We start from the raw sequence: 14,190 nt of genomic DNA, 5'->3' as shown, positions 1-14,190 counted from the left end.
TGCAGGGTAAACGATCTCAAGATCGAGAACCTTTTTTTACTTTTTTTTTTTATACATAATTCAAATTATATATATTATAAATTTAGGAAAATGATAGAAATACAACTATTTCTAAAATAGTTTATATAATTATATTTTAAATGAGATAACTTACAAAAATAACATTATAATTTTACATAAATACAATCTCTATTAATTTTAAGGTAAAACGGTGGTATAATTTTAATTTATCCATTTGTCGTTATAGAGAGAGAATGGAAATGGAATTCCTCTTTCGGCTGTCTTTGATCTGCTGCAGGAATGCTCACAAGAACTAAGTACCGCGTCATGGTCCTACTTTTAGAAAGATAGAATATCAGCACGTGAATGCAAAGAGCAAAATTAGGAATACAGCTCTCGACCATTATTCTTAATATTTTTAAGATTATTAATGTCATTGTATGCATGAGGTATTAATTATAAGTAAGGTATCGATGCATATGCATGGGGGACCCCTGCATAGCTGGCCGGTATCACCGTATCGATGCAGATGCATGGGGGACACCCTGCATGCAGCCCCAGAGCCAGGTATATATAATATAATATCCATGCGCACACAGCCAGAAATATGCCCATCGAGTTTCCAGTGAGAGACTTCAATTTCTTCCTTTCTTTCTATATTTCTTCTTCCTCTTTTAAGAAAATAAATTAATAATCGGTCTAATGATCCCATATTGAATTGCCTTTAATTTGGAGAACCCAAAAGGTTGGGCTCAATTCAAACTTGTAGCTCTCACAGGACAAGAAATAACCCCCAATATTTCTTCCAATTCAAAGCATATATATGTATATATATTGTATGATAAATATGCCATGTCTTAATAAGGATAAAAATAAAATAAAAATGTGGTGTATATTATTACTCATATGCCATACATGTAGGCATGACATATGTATAGGATGTATAATGAAAATACTCCGATCATTGTACTGAATTAATCTTTTTTTACAGGTTCATGACCTTCTGGCCAAGAAAACAGGCAAGGTTATAATGCTGCCATGCAACCAAAAAAACAACGAGTACCTTACATGCATATCTTGTTAATTCATTGATCAAGTCCTTGATTTGATAATTATCTTTGAAAATCAAATCAAGTTATTCATTGATATTATCTCTAACATCCTCTCTCAAATTCAAGGTGGAGAATTTTGAAATCTTAAATTTAAAATTTGAGGATAAACTTCATATTCTTTGATTGATCGCCGATGGGATGATGAAAATATTATTGGTGATTAAATGTCTGGCAACTGGAACATCAAATCTAAAATTGTGGCCAATAATGGATTATATATAGCCTTGGTCACTATAGGTCCAAAATCAAAAGGTCAAAAATAAATCTGAGGCTTCTGTTGCCCAGATGACTAACACAAGAGGGGGGTGAATTGAATTGTATTAAAAAAAGTAACAATTATAAATCAAATATATAATATAAAAAATAAACAAAATATGAAATAACAATAAATATAAAAAGTAAGGGTAAGAGAGAAGCAAACTCAGTATGTTAACGAGGTTCGGCCTCACTGCCTACGTCCTCGCCTCAAGCTACCCCTTGAGGATTCCCAAATTCACTATTCCACCTCCTTCAGGTGGAGATAGAAACCTATTACACCTTTGAACAATACCGCTACAAAGGATCCGTGTAGAACACCCTCTACACTTGCAATCACCTTACACGTGGTGATTCAACTATTCCCCGTGTAGAATACTTTCTACACACACAAGGGTTATACACACCCTTTTTCTGATACAAGAGCTGATAGTGGGTAGGTTATCAGAAAACACTCCTCAATGAGTGAAATAAGAACAATACAGTGCAAACTATATCTCTCAAAATGAACAAGAATTAAGGCTCAATGCTTAGAGAAGAGAGAATGAAAGCTTTGAATGAATGTTGTATGCTCTTGGTGTTGTAAATGTGAAGCTCTCAAATGATCTATTTATAAGCATATGAGACTTCATATTCAAATTTAAAAAGATTCACATGTCAAAGACAACATCATTCACTTTTTCAAAAAATTCAAATAAAAGGTTCTTCTTTTTCAATTGTCAAAGACAACATCATTCACTTTTTCAAAAAAATCAAACCTAAACTTTTACTTTTGACATATGACAAGATGAGCACATTTTCCTTTTCAAAAAATTCAAATCTAATCTTTTACTTTTTGCATATGACAAAATGAGCACACTTTACTTTTCAAATTTTTCAAACAAAATCATCTACCTTTTGTATAAGTCTAAAAAAGCATCAATCACTTTTGAAAATATTCAAATAAAACATGCACATGTGAAAAAGATGACAATCAATCATCTTTAATATTTTTAAAGTTCAACCCTTTAATCAAGGCATGCACATGCAAAAAATGACAATCAATCATCTTTCAAAATTTTCAAATTTAATTTTCAAAAATATTCATGCACATGTGGAAAATGTATTTTAATGCTTTATGATAAAATATTAATTTTGAGCATTAATCCTAATTTCGAATTTTGAAGAGATTTACAACATTACTCTATAATTTTAATGTGAACTTGTTCCCTTCTTGCTGATGCTTGTTTCCTTGATGTGCTTGACTCCATTGTGTAGACAACTTGAGCTTGAGACTTCTTTATTCTTTGAATTCATTTGTTATTATCAAAATCTATGTGTAAATATATAATTACACAAAACTTGAAATCTTGGGTTCAACAGCTTCAAACAATTTTCACAATAGACCAAAATCCCAATTAAAAAAACAAAAAGATTCACAGCCAATAAAGATGCTCCAAATGCATGGATTTAAGATGAGACATAGTTGAATGACGATGAAAATTTTGTGAGAGGTAAGTAAAACTAGTAACTTTAAAAAAATAGTATACAACATTGAGTCTGATGTTAGCCAAACACTCTAATACCATGATAAAAAAATATAAAATATATATAATTAAAGAAAAGATGGAGAAGATATATATATATATATATTATATGATCCTATATATGTAAGCAATGTTATTCGTGTCTACAAGCAAATTAGTATGAAGAGGAGTCCAAACTGCAAAGCCATTTTGTTTAGGGGTGGGCAATGGGGCCCCGCACCCCGTTACCCCGCCCCCGTTCGCCCCGCCTCCACACGACGGGGCGGGGTACACCGCCCCGCATGGGCCGGGGCGGGGGCCCCCGCCCCGCATCTAGTCCCCCTAGCGGGGGCGGGGGGCGGGGAGAGCCCAACCCCGCCCCGCCCTCACCTATATATATATTATATATATATAAACATAAATATTTATATTTATAAAAACATAAATATATGTTTATATATTTATATTTTACAAATTGTGTATATATAAATATATATATTATAATTTGTTAGACTTGTTCACAAATTATGCATTAGCAAATTTAAAAACTATATAGTTTAAAAACTACTACACTACAACTTACACAAAATATGCATTAGTAAATTTAAAAATGACATAATTTTTAAATTATAGTCATATTTACAAAATTTAAATTTACAATTTAGATCTAAACATATATTTTTTATCACTTTTAGATCTAGAAATAATTTTTTAAAATAATAAAATATAGTTAATATTTGAAGTGAAAATAAAGCGGGGCGGATACTTAATCCGCCCCGCACCCCGCCTAGCGGGACGGGGTACCCCGCCCCGGGGATGCGGGGGCGGGTGACGGAGAGGAAAACCCCACCCCCGCATGGTGCGGGGCGGGGTGCGGGGAGGGGGCTACCCCACACCGTATGGTGCGGGTAGCACCCCTAATTTTGTTTTGTCAATATTAGTTAAGTTGGTGCTACGTGACCATAGTTGGTGTCTTGGTGATTCTGAGTTACCTACCCATTCAGCACCAAACATTTATTAACATAATGCATCCACCACAACCACCTCCTTTAAATTACATATAACATCCAACTAATTTCTCCGCAATTCAACAGGCGGTATCATCATATGATTCAACTTAATTACTGCTCCTTTGTCACTTTGGTTTTGGTTATAGCTAGCTACCTATATAGCTTAAGATCAGTTCGGTAATTAGCTAGTAGTACTTAAATATGTCACGTTGGTGAAGTACTTGTACTCGCTGTATATCTTGCTAACAAAAATTAAGTCCCGGTAATTAATTACTTCGAAAATATTTATTAAAATTTTAAGCTTAATTTTAGTTTTCATCCAATGTAAGACTTAATTTATTAGTCTCATCCTACCAGATCCACTGCAAGAAAGATGAACATTTATGATTGGTTATTTACGACGAAAATAATTATTTATGATTAGAATAAACTCATTTTAACAAAAATAATCATTTTTTAATAGAAAATGGTTGATAACAAATAATTAGTTTTTTTTTTTAAATCTAGTTGCAAGCACAATTGTGCACTAATCTGCGCATCAATTTAATGTGATTAGTTAAAAAGTAGATTTTATTGAAAACAATGTTAATTTAAATTTTAAGTATGAATGAATCAATATTGGTACGCAGATTAGTACGCGACTTTATTTATATATAGTAAAACTTTTTTTTTTTTTAGTGAGAGATAAGTTGCATGATCTCATCCGATACCTAGCTTCTCTATATAGGGCAGGATATAATAAAACTTGCACATTTGACTTAAGTCTAATATGAAATTAAAGACTTAAGAGTTTAATAATATCTAGGTTTAGGTTAAACTAGGTCAACTCCACAAATAGACACAATTAATAAATGAGTTAATAACGGTTTAATCAGTAAAATCCACTATTGACCCATATAATCTTAAAACTTAAAAACTAATTTATTGCTGTATATATAATTAGATATGCACGTGCAGAGAAGTTAAGTTATATATATTAATTATGGTTATGAATATAGCTTTTGCAATAAATGTCATCACATGAATGTTTTGTACAATTGGTATAATTTGTACTTCTAATATATCAAATTTATTAATTATAATGATATATATTCTTTTATCTACTCAAATTCAAAATGGTGAAAATGGGTTGAAATAGATCATATTTTACTTGATCTAACATGATCAATACAATAAATTACAATTAGTACTGTGAATAATGACAAACAACTCGTTCATTTAATAGGTCGTGTTAAAAGTTGAGAGTTTTAATTTATTTAATTAAAAGATCGAGTTATGAAAAAACTATATAAATATATATTTATAATTTGACACCATACGACTTAACCCATAAACCCAAATTACCATCCTTACTTGATGAATCATCAGTTCCTGTAAGTTCACAGTTTAGGCACCTCCAAGAAAGGCAATCATGGTGGGAAAGAAATTGGTAAAGGTTGATGAGGTGTAGAAGCTTCCTTAAACAACAAGATTTCAAGAGAAAAAGGAAGGAGAGTAAAGTTAAAGGTTCTTTAAGTTTTTTAGTTGGGAGTGTTTGAAAAAACCATTTCCCCATTCTGTGAACTTTATACCAAGCAGTTAACCCTTTAGCTTGGAGATCATGTCGGGTCGGTGGAATTAATTTAAATGTATTCATAAAGAAATAATTCCGAAGCTGACAATATTATATCTTGAAAATTGATATATAACTATGAACAAACATTAAACGACTACTCATTTATGACGAATGACGTCACGATGATAACCCAAATTATATATTTACAAACATTAACTGTGGTACGTAGCGTGTTTACCACCGATCGAAACGTACAGCCTGGAAAGAAATTAGATGCTGTGGACGGCGCTAGCTAATAGCCTAATTCCATATCATCATATTTCATAGATGGGGGGCGGCCTTTTGTCACCCAAATCATGTCATATATACCTTTCCCTTCCTTTCACATGCAGTTGCAAGCTAGCTAGTCCAAATAATTCTTGGATCTTGTGCACTACTTGTTTTCAAATAGCTTAAATCCTATATATAGTTTACATACGACCTCTAAATAGGGACTATTCATGTAAATCTACGTAATTATATTTAAAAAAAAATTAAATTATAATAATATTTTTTTTTCTTTTATTCTCATTCTTCACATCTAAATAGAAATTCTTATATATATATATATATATATATATATATATATATATATATTTATAAATATATGTGCGCCCACTTCCATGCCATCATTCAAGTACACCCAATAATAGAGCTAGCTTTGTAAGCATATATTAACACTTCGCTTCACGTTTTTTTTTTTATGAAAATATATTGCATTTATTCAATAAGCGAAGTTACAATTGTAACTTATAAGTCAAGAGAACTCGACTATAAAATTAACTAACGCAGCTGCTCAGGAGCTTCTCCGCACACAAAGTGACGGACATTGTCTAAGAACTTCTAAAATTCTCAAAAGAGAGAGTAACAGCTCTGTATGACCAGAGACTAGATGGCTCCTCCTACCTCCAAGGAGGCGGACTATGGAGACAATTGCTATGAACAAAAGGTCCAATAGCATATAACCTAGACTAAAACCTAAAGACACAGACAACCTACAAAACAAAAACCAACAACGACAAAGAACAAAAACAACCACGAGCACGGCTTGAGCTTCGACGGCACACCCTCCACAGGCAATCGGCATAACGAGCCCTAATAGCACGAGCACCCAGCTTGCGTACGGACCACAAAAACCTCCTCAACGAAAGCCGGCCGTACGTACACCAACCGTAGCATCGTCCACTGCTCTTAACCCTTTGCCTCAGATTGGGGCCGCCCAACATCTCATCACCTCACCGTGGACTTCAAACACGGCAGCAAAAAACAGACCCACTGAAACACCGAGAGCCAACACAGAAACACCAAAAGCCAACACAGCAACTCGGCGGCAAAAAACCAACACAAAAGCACCAACAGACCCACTGAAACCAGGGGTAGAAGACACAAAAACAGAGGTCCCTGGTGGCGCCGACACCAACAGAGGCGGAAAACCTCAGCAGACCCACTGAAAACTAACCCAAAATACACCAACACAAACCAGACCCACTGAGAGAAGCTGGAGGAGAGCCGACAGTCGGAATGCGCTTTCCCGAAGTCCGGGGTCCCAGAAAAGCCTAGTTTTGAAACGGCCGGTTGGTCCCTGGTGGCGCGTGGCGGCCACGCTCTGGAGCGACCGAGACTTCGTCCCGCGCGTGCGAGGAAAGCGCCACTCCGTGTGGCGTCACGTTCGGTGGACCTGAAGATCGGCGGCTGGCGAAGCTCCTGGTGGGGCGCTTGTAGGCGGACGGCAGCGAAGGCAACCCGGTCGGCACTCCTCCTTATTGCCTGAAAACATAAACTGGAAACGAAAAAACTAAAACAAATCAAACGGGAAAAATAGAACTGAGTGAAGAAAAGAGAAAAAGGGGAGGGGGAGGGAAGAGAAGGGTTCGACTCCCCCCCTCCCAGACGATGAACAAAAGGATGAAGGGTTTCAGAAAGAGAGAGGGTCTCGGGGAGAGAGAGAGAGGGTTTCTCGAATCAAGACTTTCTTCTCGAGCTTTCTATTTCAAAGTACTCGGCTTCACGTTTATATAAATGAAATTTATATTGAAAGAATATATATATATATATACATATATAATATATATATATATATATATATAAATGAGATTAACAAGTCAATCCTGTTGTAGTGTATAATGTGAGAGGGAACACTCCAACAGGAGAATTCATGCAGATCTGTCGTATTTTATCAGTTAATTCTTTTGGATTTCTTTTTAATATAAAATACATTAAGAGACCCATTTCACATCTAAATTAATGTTTAGGTTCATGTGATCAGTCAGCTTCCCTTTGCACACAAAATTTAAAGAGAGAAAAGAAAAGGAAGTGTCATGGAATGTCCCAACAGTTGGACACTAGTTTGTTTACTTCGTGGTAGATCAATAAACTAGGGGGACCAGTATCTCATCCAACAAGGCTCAGGACGACACGGTACATGCAGCCTCCGTCTTCTTCACAACTACGCTCCTCCAGACCACGTCACCACAAGAACCAGCCAATTTAATGCTTCCACGTGTGAACATCTGAACTACATGTCAAGCCTAATGTCATTATTTTCCTCTCTCTTTTTTGTTGGGACCTCTTTTAACGGTCATCATTGGCAAAGGTGGCAGCTTAATTAGCAAGTAATTACATATATACTTATATGCTTTTGATGAATTGACAGATCCCAAGTTTAATCTTTAATTACTCATTTCGTACGTGTAATTTCAGTATGATCAAATCCCCATACTAGCCTCCCATTTTTGAACTGTTGGTCGCAATTAACCTTCCATTCCGCGTACCAGAGTTCAAATGTGGCTACAAAAGTAAAACGTGTCGGTGTCATCTTTTACGACTTAATGTATATCGCAGCTTTGGCTCCTCTTTTTGAGGTTTTTTTTTTTTAGAATAGGAAAATTCTTTTTATCATCCTCACACTTCACATATTATATTTATTTTAATTTTTTTTTTATTTTTTTATAATAAATATATAGTGTGTAGATGATAAATAAAATAATTTAATTTATTTAATAAGAATAAAATAAAATAAAAATTAAAAAAATAAGAAATATTATTTTAATATATAAAATGTGGTGTGAGATGATGTATAGTATTTCCCGAATAGAATAACCCCTCATAAAAAGGGTATGGGAACACGTTGCCACAGTCCCCTTAACACTCACTTGGCCACTACTCCTACCCTCTCGCTCTCTCTCTCTCTCTCTCTCTCTCTCACAGCTAAATGCACTCACTCTTTTGCCCATTTTCTAAGTCTCCTTCAATCTTCTGAAAATCTCATCCACAACTTCATCCTCTTCTTCTTCTTCTGCTTGTTATCTTTACATACATTTTTCAGGATCTATCGAAAACGTTCCATCTCTTTCAAACAATGGAAAGAAGAAGCCATGTATTAACAAGAGTGTATCCGATGTCCCTCCTAGTCCTGCTGATCTTGATGATGATGTCTATGCAGGCAATGCCAAGCCCAACTGCAGCCACCTCGTCCAAGTACCAGATCGAATGCACAATGTGCTCCGCATGTGAGAATCCTTGCAACCAAGTTCCCTCACCCCCACCACCCTCCCCGCCTCCCCCATCCCCCACCACTTCCAACTGCCCACCTCCGCCATCCCCACCCAGCTCTGGCGGCTCCTACAACTACTACTCTCCACCCCCACCATCTCAGCCCACCAACACTTACCACTCCCCACCGCCACCCGTCATTGGTGGCACTTTCTATCCTCCGCCAAATAATTATAACAAAAACTACCCGACACCGCCGCCACCTAATCCAATTGTTCCGTACTTTCCATTCTACTACTACAACCCCCCTCCTGCATATGTTGGCAAGTCTATCAAGTTGACGGGTTCTTTGGTTTATACGATCATTACTGTTGGGGTTTCGTTTTTCATTTCCTTGTTTTGACGGTAAAGAAAAAAGGGTAGAATAATGAGGCAGGTTGGCAGATCTAGGAACTTTGCAGGTGAGAGAAACAAAGGGTCTGATCTTCAAACTTCAAAGAAGCAAAGAAATAGGGTGTTGGGTCTTTGGCTGTTGCTTCAGTGTTGACGAAAGTTCCATTCTTTCACACTGCATCAAGAGGAGATCGAACCATGGTTTCCGTGCACTGGGACCTAAAAACCAGGGATTCTGACTCATTTCAAGTACTCCCTCTCACCCTCTTTCTTTCTATTTCTCTCTGTCTAGCTGGGGACGTGGTCTGTAATTTGTTGACAATTTGTACCAATTTTTATTTCCGTTCAATACAAAATATTTTATGCAAATAACTGAATTAGAGATCAACTAGTCACTTTTCTTCAGGGATTTTAGTCCCCCATTGAGCTCTTAAAGCATTCGTGATTATATGAATTACCTTCATTTGGTTCAGAACCCAGATGGTGATGGGCGGATTGTAGTTCAGTCAACCTAATTATAACTTATTCAGTGATGCTAAACTGTCACTGTCCCGACGATTTTGCTTATCTGATGCTGAAGTGGATTTGGGTGCTGATCTGAATTTATGGCCAATAATTGCAGGACCATTACTGCTGCATATAATTGCAGATCACATTTTATATACAATTCCTGGTAGAATAGTCCTACTCTATCATTTAATGTAGGGTGGCTGATGATCAGATGCAACATAAATCGGTCCAAATCCAGAAATTTCTGAAGAACTTGAAATCTTGTCCAACGTGTCTTACTTCGCCGAGCAGTAAAAAATTTCAATTTGTAGATCCACATCAGCCATAAGGCAAAAGATATCACTGTTAAGAGATGCTCTTCGTTTTGGACTTTTTACAAGGAAACAATTTATAAAAGTCTCGTACTTATGCTCCACATTCTCGAATGTCAAAAACTTTTTCCCCAAAACAAATTTTTATAATCAACACCAAACAGTTTGTACTAAACTTTTGAGCCAGCTCTCCTTTTAACATTCTTTCCCTCTCTTATGTATTCCGTAGTTGTGAAACCCGTAATTTTTGTTGAGATAAGTATGTGAGGTAAGTCATACAATGTAGTTCCGACCAATCACGTTGTACACAAAGGATCCTGGAAGTAAGGTCCTATTCTCTTTGACATCGAGTATTCTACGTATGGGACCCTATAAACAGTGAAAATCATGAACCGTTGTCTGCTGCAGATTCATCCTTTAGCTCCTCAAAAACTAACCCTCAAAAGATGCAAGGGTGGCCACCATCAATCAAATGCTTAGCCAACTAAAACAGGGAAAAAAAACAAAAATAAAAAGGTTGATGAGTGGACCTGTTGCTTTATTACTGTGCTGTCACGAATATGGTGCACCAAAGTTGTGCTTTTCTCTCACAGTTCCATGTGCAGCAGAGTGGCCGCATGGGGCGTCTCCTTTTCTCGGCATAAACAGGAAATTAAGGGGAAAAAAAAGGCCTAAAGACCCTTTTCTTAAAGTTTATAATAAAGTGGTCCATATATATTTTATAAGCTCAATTCGATCGTGCACCGTTTGATCATGAATGTATGGCCTGCGTGGTGGAATTGAGAAATTTTAAATGAGAATTTTGTTACATACAAGTGAATCATATATCAATCTGCATACTAATACTAATGTATACATATTCAAAATTTAAATTAACATCATTTTTATTAAAATTTAATTTTCATATATCAATCTGCATACCAATACTAATGTATACATTTTCAAAATTTAAATTGATATTATTTTTATTAAAATTTAATTTTTTAAATAATTATATTGGATGAATACGTGTACGTAGAATTACTTACAATTAAATTTTTTCATAATTAAATTTTTCCATAAAGAAATAAAGTGTGGATGGGAGCAAAAGAGGTGGACAAGTTGGACGATTAGTAGGAAGGCAGGTAAGATGGAATGATGGATGGTGGAGGGAGGGGTCCATGTCATTTTGGCATAGGCTAAGGCATCCAAACAAGGCAGGCACTCTCATCAATTGAGCCACTCTAAAAGTTCAAGAAAATATGATTCTAATACATAGCCATTACGATTTGATTTGGTGCCTCTTTATGATCCTTTCTCTGACTGGAAAAGTTGGAAAAGGGTTAGTGGCTGATACAAGAAAGCAAACAAAAAGCACCATGCGTTTGTAAAAAGCTTAAAAAGATATTGTCTGTAGGCGAATAACTTGGACAGTATATTTTAAGAATAATGGTAGTATCTCTTTTTATTTTATCTTTTCATTTTGACTGCTAATGCATTTAATTTTTTTAAAAAATATTCTTTACTTATTAATTAAAAAAATGACTATTAGTATATTGATATAGTTTAAGGTTATATTTGAGTAATGAGGTAATATTAGATACTCTATAAATAATAGTGAAAATGTAGTGAAAAAATAATAATAAAATATTAAATAGCAGTGAATAGTAATACAAAATAATAAAATATAGGTAAAAAAATAATAATAAAATAATAAATAATAATTGAATATTTTCAAAATACTTCACTACCCCAGAGATCGGGGCCTGGAGCCTGTCAAAGTCTCATCGAGCAAGACATACCCAAAAGTTAAACACAAAACTCTTGAGATATTATTTGATCCGTTTGGTTAGCGTACATAAAGAGAGCATTTGCTAGGCTCGGATGTTGGGCTTCTTCTTGTTGGTTCTTTGAGCTTCTTGCATATAAACCAGGATGGAATAATGGAGCCATAATGCTAGGATTGGGTGGGCTGAATAAGAACTAAGAAGGGATCTACGGTAGAGTAACAGAATAGGCCCAGCAGTTTGCCAATGGATTGGTTGGAAATCAAAATGTTGTGTAATTATTTTAAAAAATATGAGATTTTTTATTAAAAAATTAATTTTATTATTATTATTTTTTTCATATGATTTCCGTATTTATTTATTTATTTTTTCATTTGTAACCTCATTGAGCATTATGTTGGTTATTCCGTGGTTCACTTATTTAAACACTAGTTGAAGATGGTGTGTTTTTTAATTACAAGCTAGTAATTGATGATATATATGATCATGATATTGGTGGCGTTCATCATGTGGTTGTATCATGGAACGCCCACTACACTTTTAGAAGAATTTCAAGTGATTAAAGCTGTACGTATTTGACATTTGTACTTATTTATGAAGAACTCAAGCCTGACAATGATATAATGCTACCATACGATGAGAACGACATGTGCCTCATAAATTTTTATCTGGAAAACTTGATAAAAAAATATATATAATAAATACATTTTATAAATGGCAAAAATAAAAAATAAAAATTAATGGTTTATATAAAAGAAAAACTTGATAAAAACTAATTTTGCCGCCCCTAAAACTTTAATTTATCATTTACTTTTCCCCCATATTATATTTATGAACCCGCCCCAATCGAAAAATGAATAGAATCCTATGGCATTTTAGTTTGAGTTTTGTTACGTATAAACAAATTTGTGTATTAATCTGCATATCAATAATGATGTCTTCATATTCAAAATTTAAATTGACACTGTTTTTAATAAAGTATATTTTCTGATTAATCACATTTGATGAATGCAAGTATTAGTGTCCAGAATCGTTTACCACTATATTTTTCCTTTTAGTTCTATTACTATGGTGGGAGAGTGTTAGTCTTTGCTACGGTATATATTTGAGATATGCAAGTTTCACGTATTTTATTTTTTAAAAAATAGAATCCACTTGAAAAAATTATTCTTATAAAAAGTGTAAGCGAAACTTATATACTTTAAAACTGTATATAGCGTTACTTTAAAACAATAGAAGCCCGGGAGGGGTAACACTAAAAAAACTCTTAATATAAATTTTTATATTTATGTAAGAGTTCTGCTACATATAGTCACTTTTATATATTTTTTGTACACTTTATTGATATGATTGGTCAATATAATTATTTTATATTTAAAAAAAAATGCAATTAATCATATAAGTAAAATACATAAAGACTACCTAAAAATAAATACATATAGAATTTTTGTTTATGTAATAGTTTGGTTAGCATCATTAAATATCTCCTTTATAAAAGATTCTAAATGCGGATTCGCAACAGAAGCTGTAATTATGGATCGAGAAGACAGGACACAATACATGAGTTGTAGCCAAGTCTCCTATCCAGATTATACGCAGATCAGAGCACATGTCCTCTCCTCTCCCATCCTCTATTCTTAGTCAAATATTCAATAATTAATCCGAATAAAAATCGCAGGAATTCTTATACAATAATAAAATTTATTAATATCCATCGTGGATTGAGTGAAGATAGATCAATAAAAATAGAAAATCGTATTGATGGCATGCAGCATGATTCACGAGACAAGGAGGAATTAAGTACGTACAGTTGAGGCACCCATGGCATTGACGTACTACTCTTACGTACATCCTCTGCATTGAAGTTGTAGTTTATGAAATTGGCCCCAGTTAGCCTCCCACAATAATGGTCGGAATTAGGAACGGCGGCCCGCTTAAATTTCGTACTTGTCATGTTTAATGGAGAGCTATCATGAATCATGATTCCTTGGATGGAAACCGGCTTCCTTCCGTAGCCGTACCAACAATTTCATACAAATATAATAAAAAACTAGTCAATCTCACCTTAAAATAAAAGAAAATTTAAATAGAGTTGTAATCATTTTTATATATATTTTGTAAATTTTATTAATATAATTAGTTAAAATAATTATTTTATATTAAAAAATAATACAATTAATTAAATACATAAAAATAACTGCATATAGAATTTTTAATATAAAAAAATTATTTTTTATTAATA

The 14,190-nt window shown here is 34.4% G+C and overlaps 1 protein-coding gene across 1 annotated transcript; it reads left to right on the top strand.

The window, feature by feature from the left end:
* Window positions 1-8,598: 8,598 nt before the first annotated feature.
* Window positions 8,599-9,730, top strand: LOC122318382 (leucine-rich repeat extensin-like protein 3). The gene has a single exon (XM_043135672.1). It carries the CDS (start codon window positions 8,835-8,837, stop codon window positions 9,369-9,371), a length of 537 nt encoding a protein of 178 aa, XP_042991606.1. The 5' UTR covers window positions 8,599-8,834; the 3' UTR covers window positions 9,372-9,730.
* The last annotated feature ends 4,460 nt before the right edge of the window (window positions 9,731-14,190 follow it).

The sequence above is a fragment of the Carya illinoinensis genome, chromosome 1 (assembly GCF_018687715.1).
Source record: "Carya illinoinensis cultivar Pawnee chromosome 1, C.illinoinensisPawnee_v1, whole genome shotgun sequence".
In the NCBI taxonomy this organism is placed as follows: Eukaryota; Viridiplantae; Streptophyta; class Magnoliopsida; order Fagales; family Juglandaceae; genus Carya; species Carya illinoinensis.
This window is presented reverse-complemented; position numbering and strand designations above follow the sequence as displayed.

Excerpts from the sequence above, each read along its gene's own strand:
- LOC122318382 (XM_043135672.1), top strand. The coding sequence starts at position 8,835 with ATGGAAAGAAGAAGCCATGTATTAACAAGAGTGTATCCGATGTCCCTC.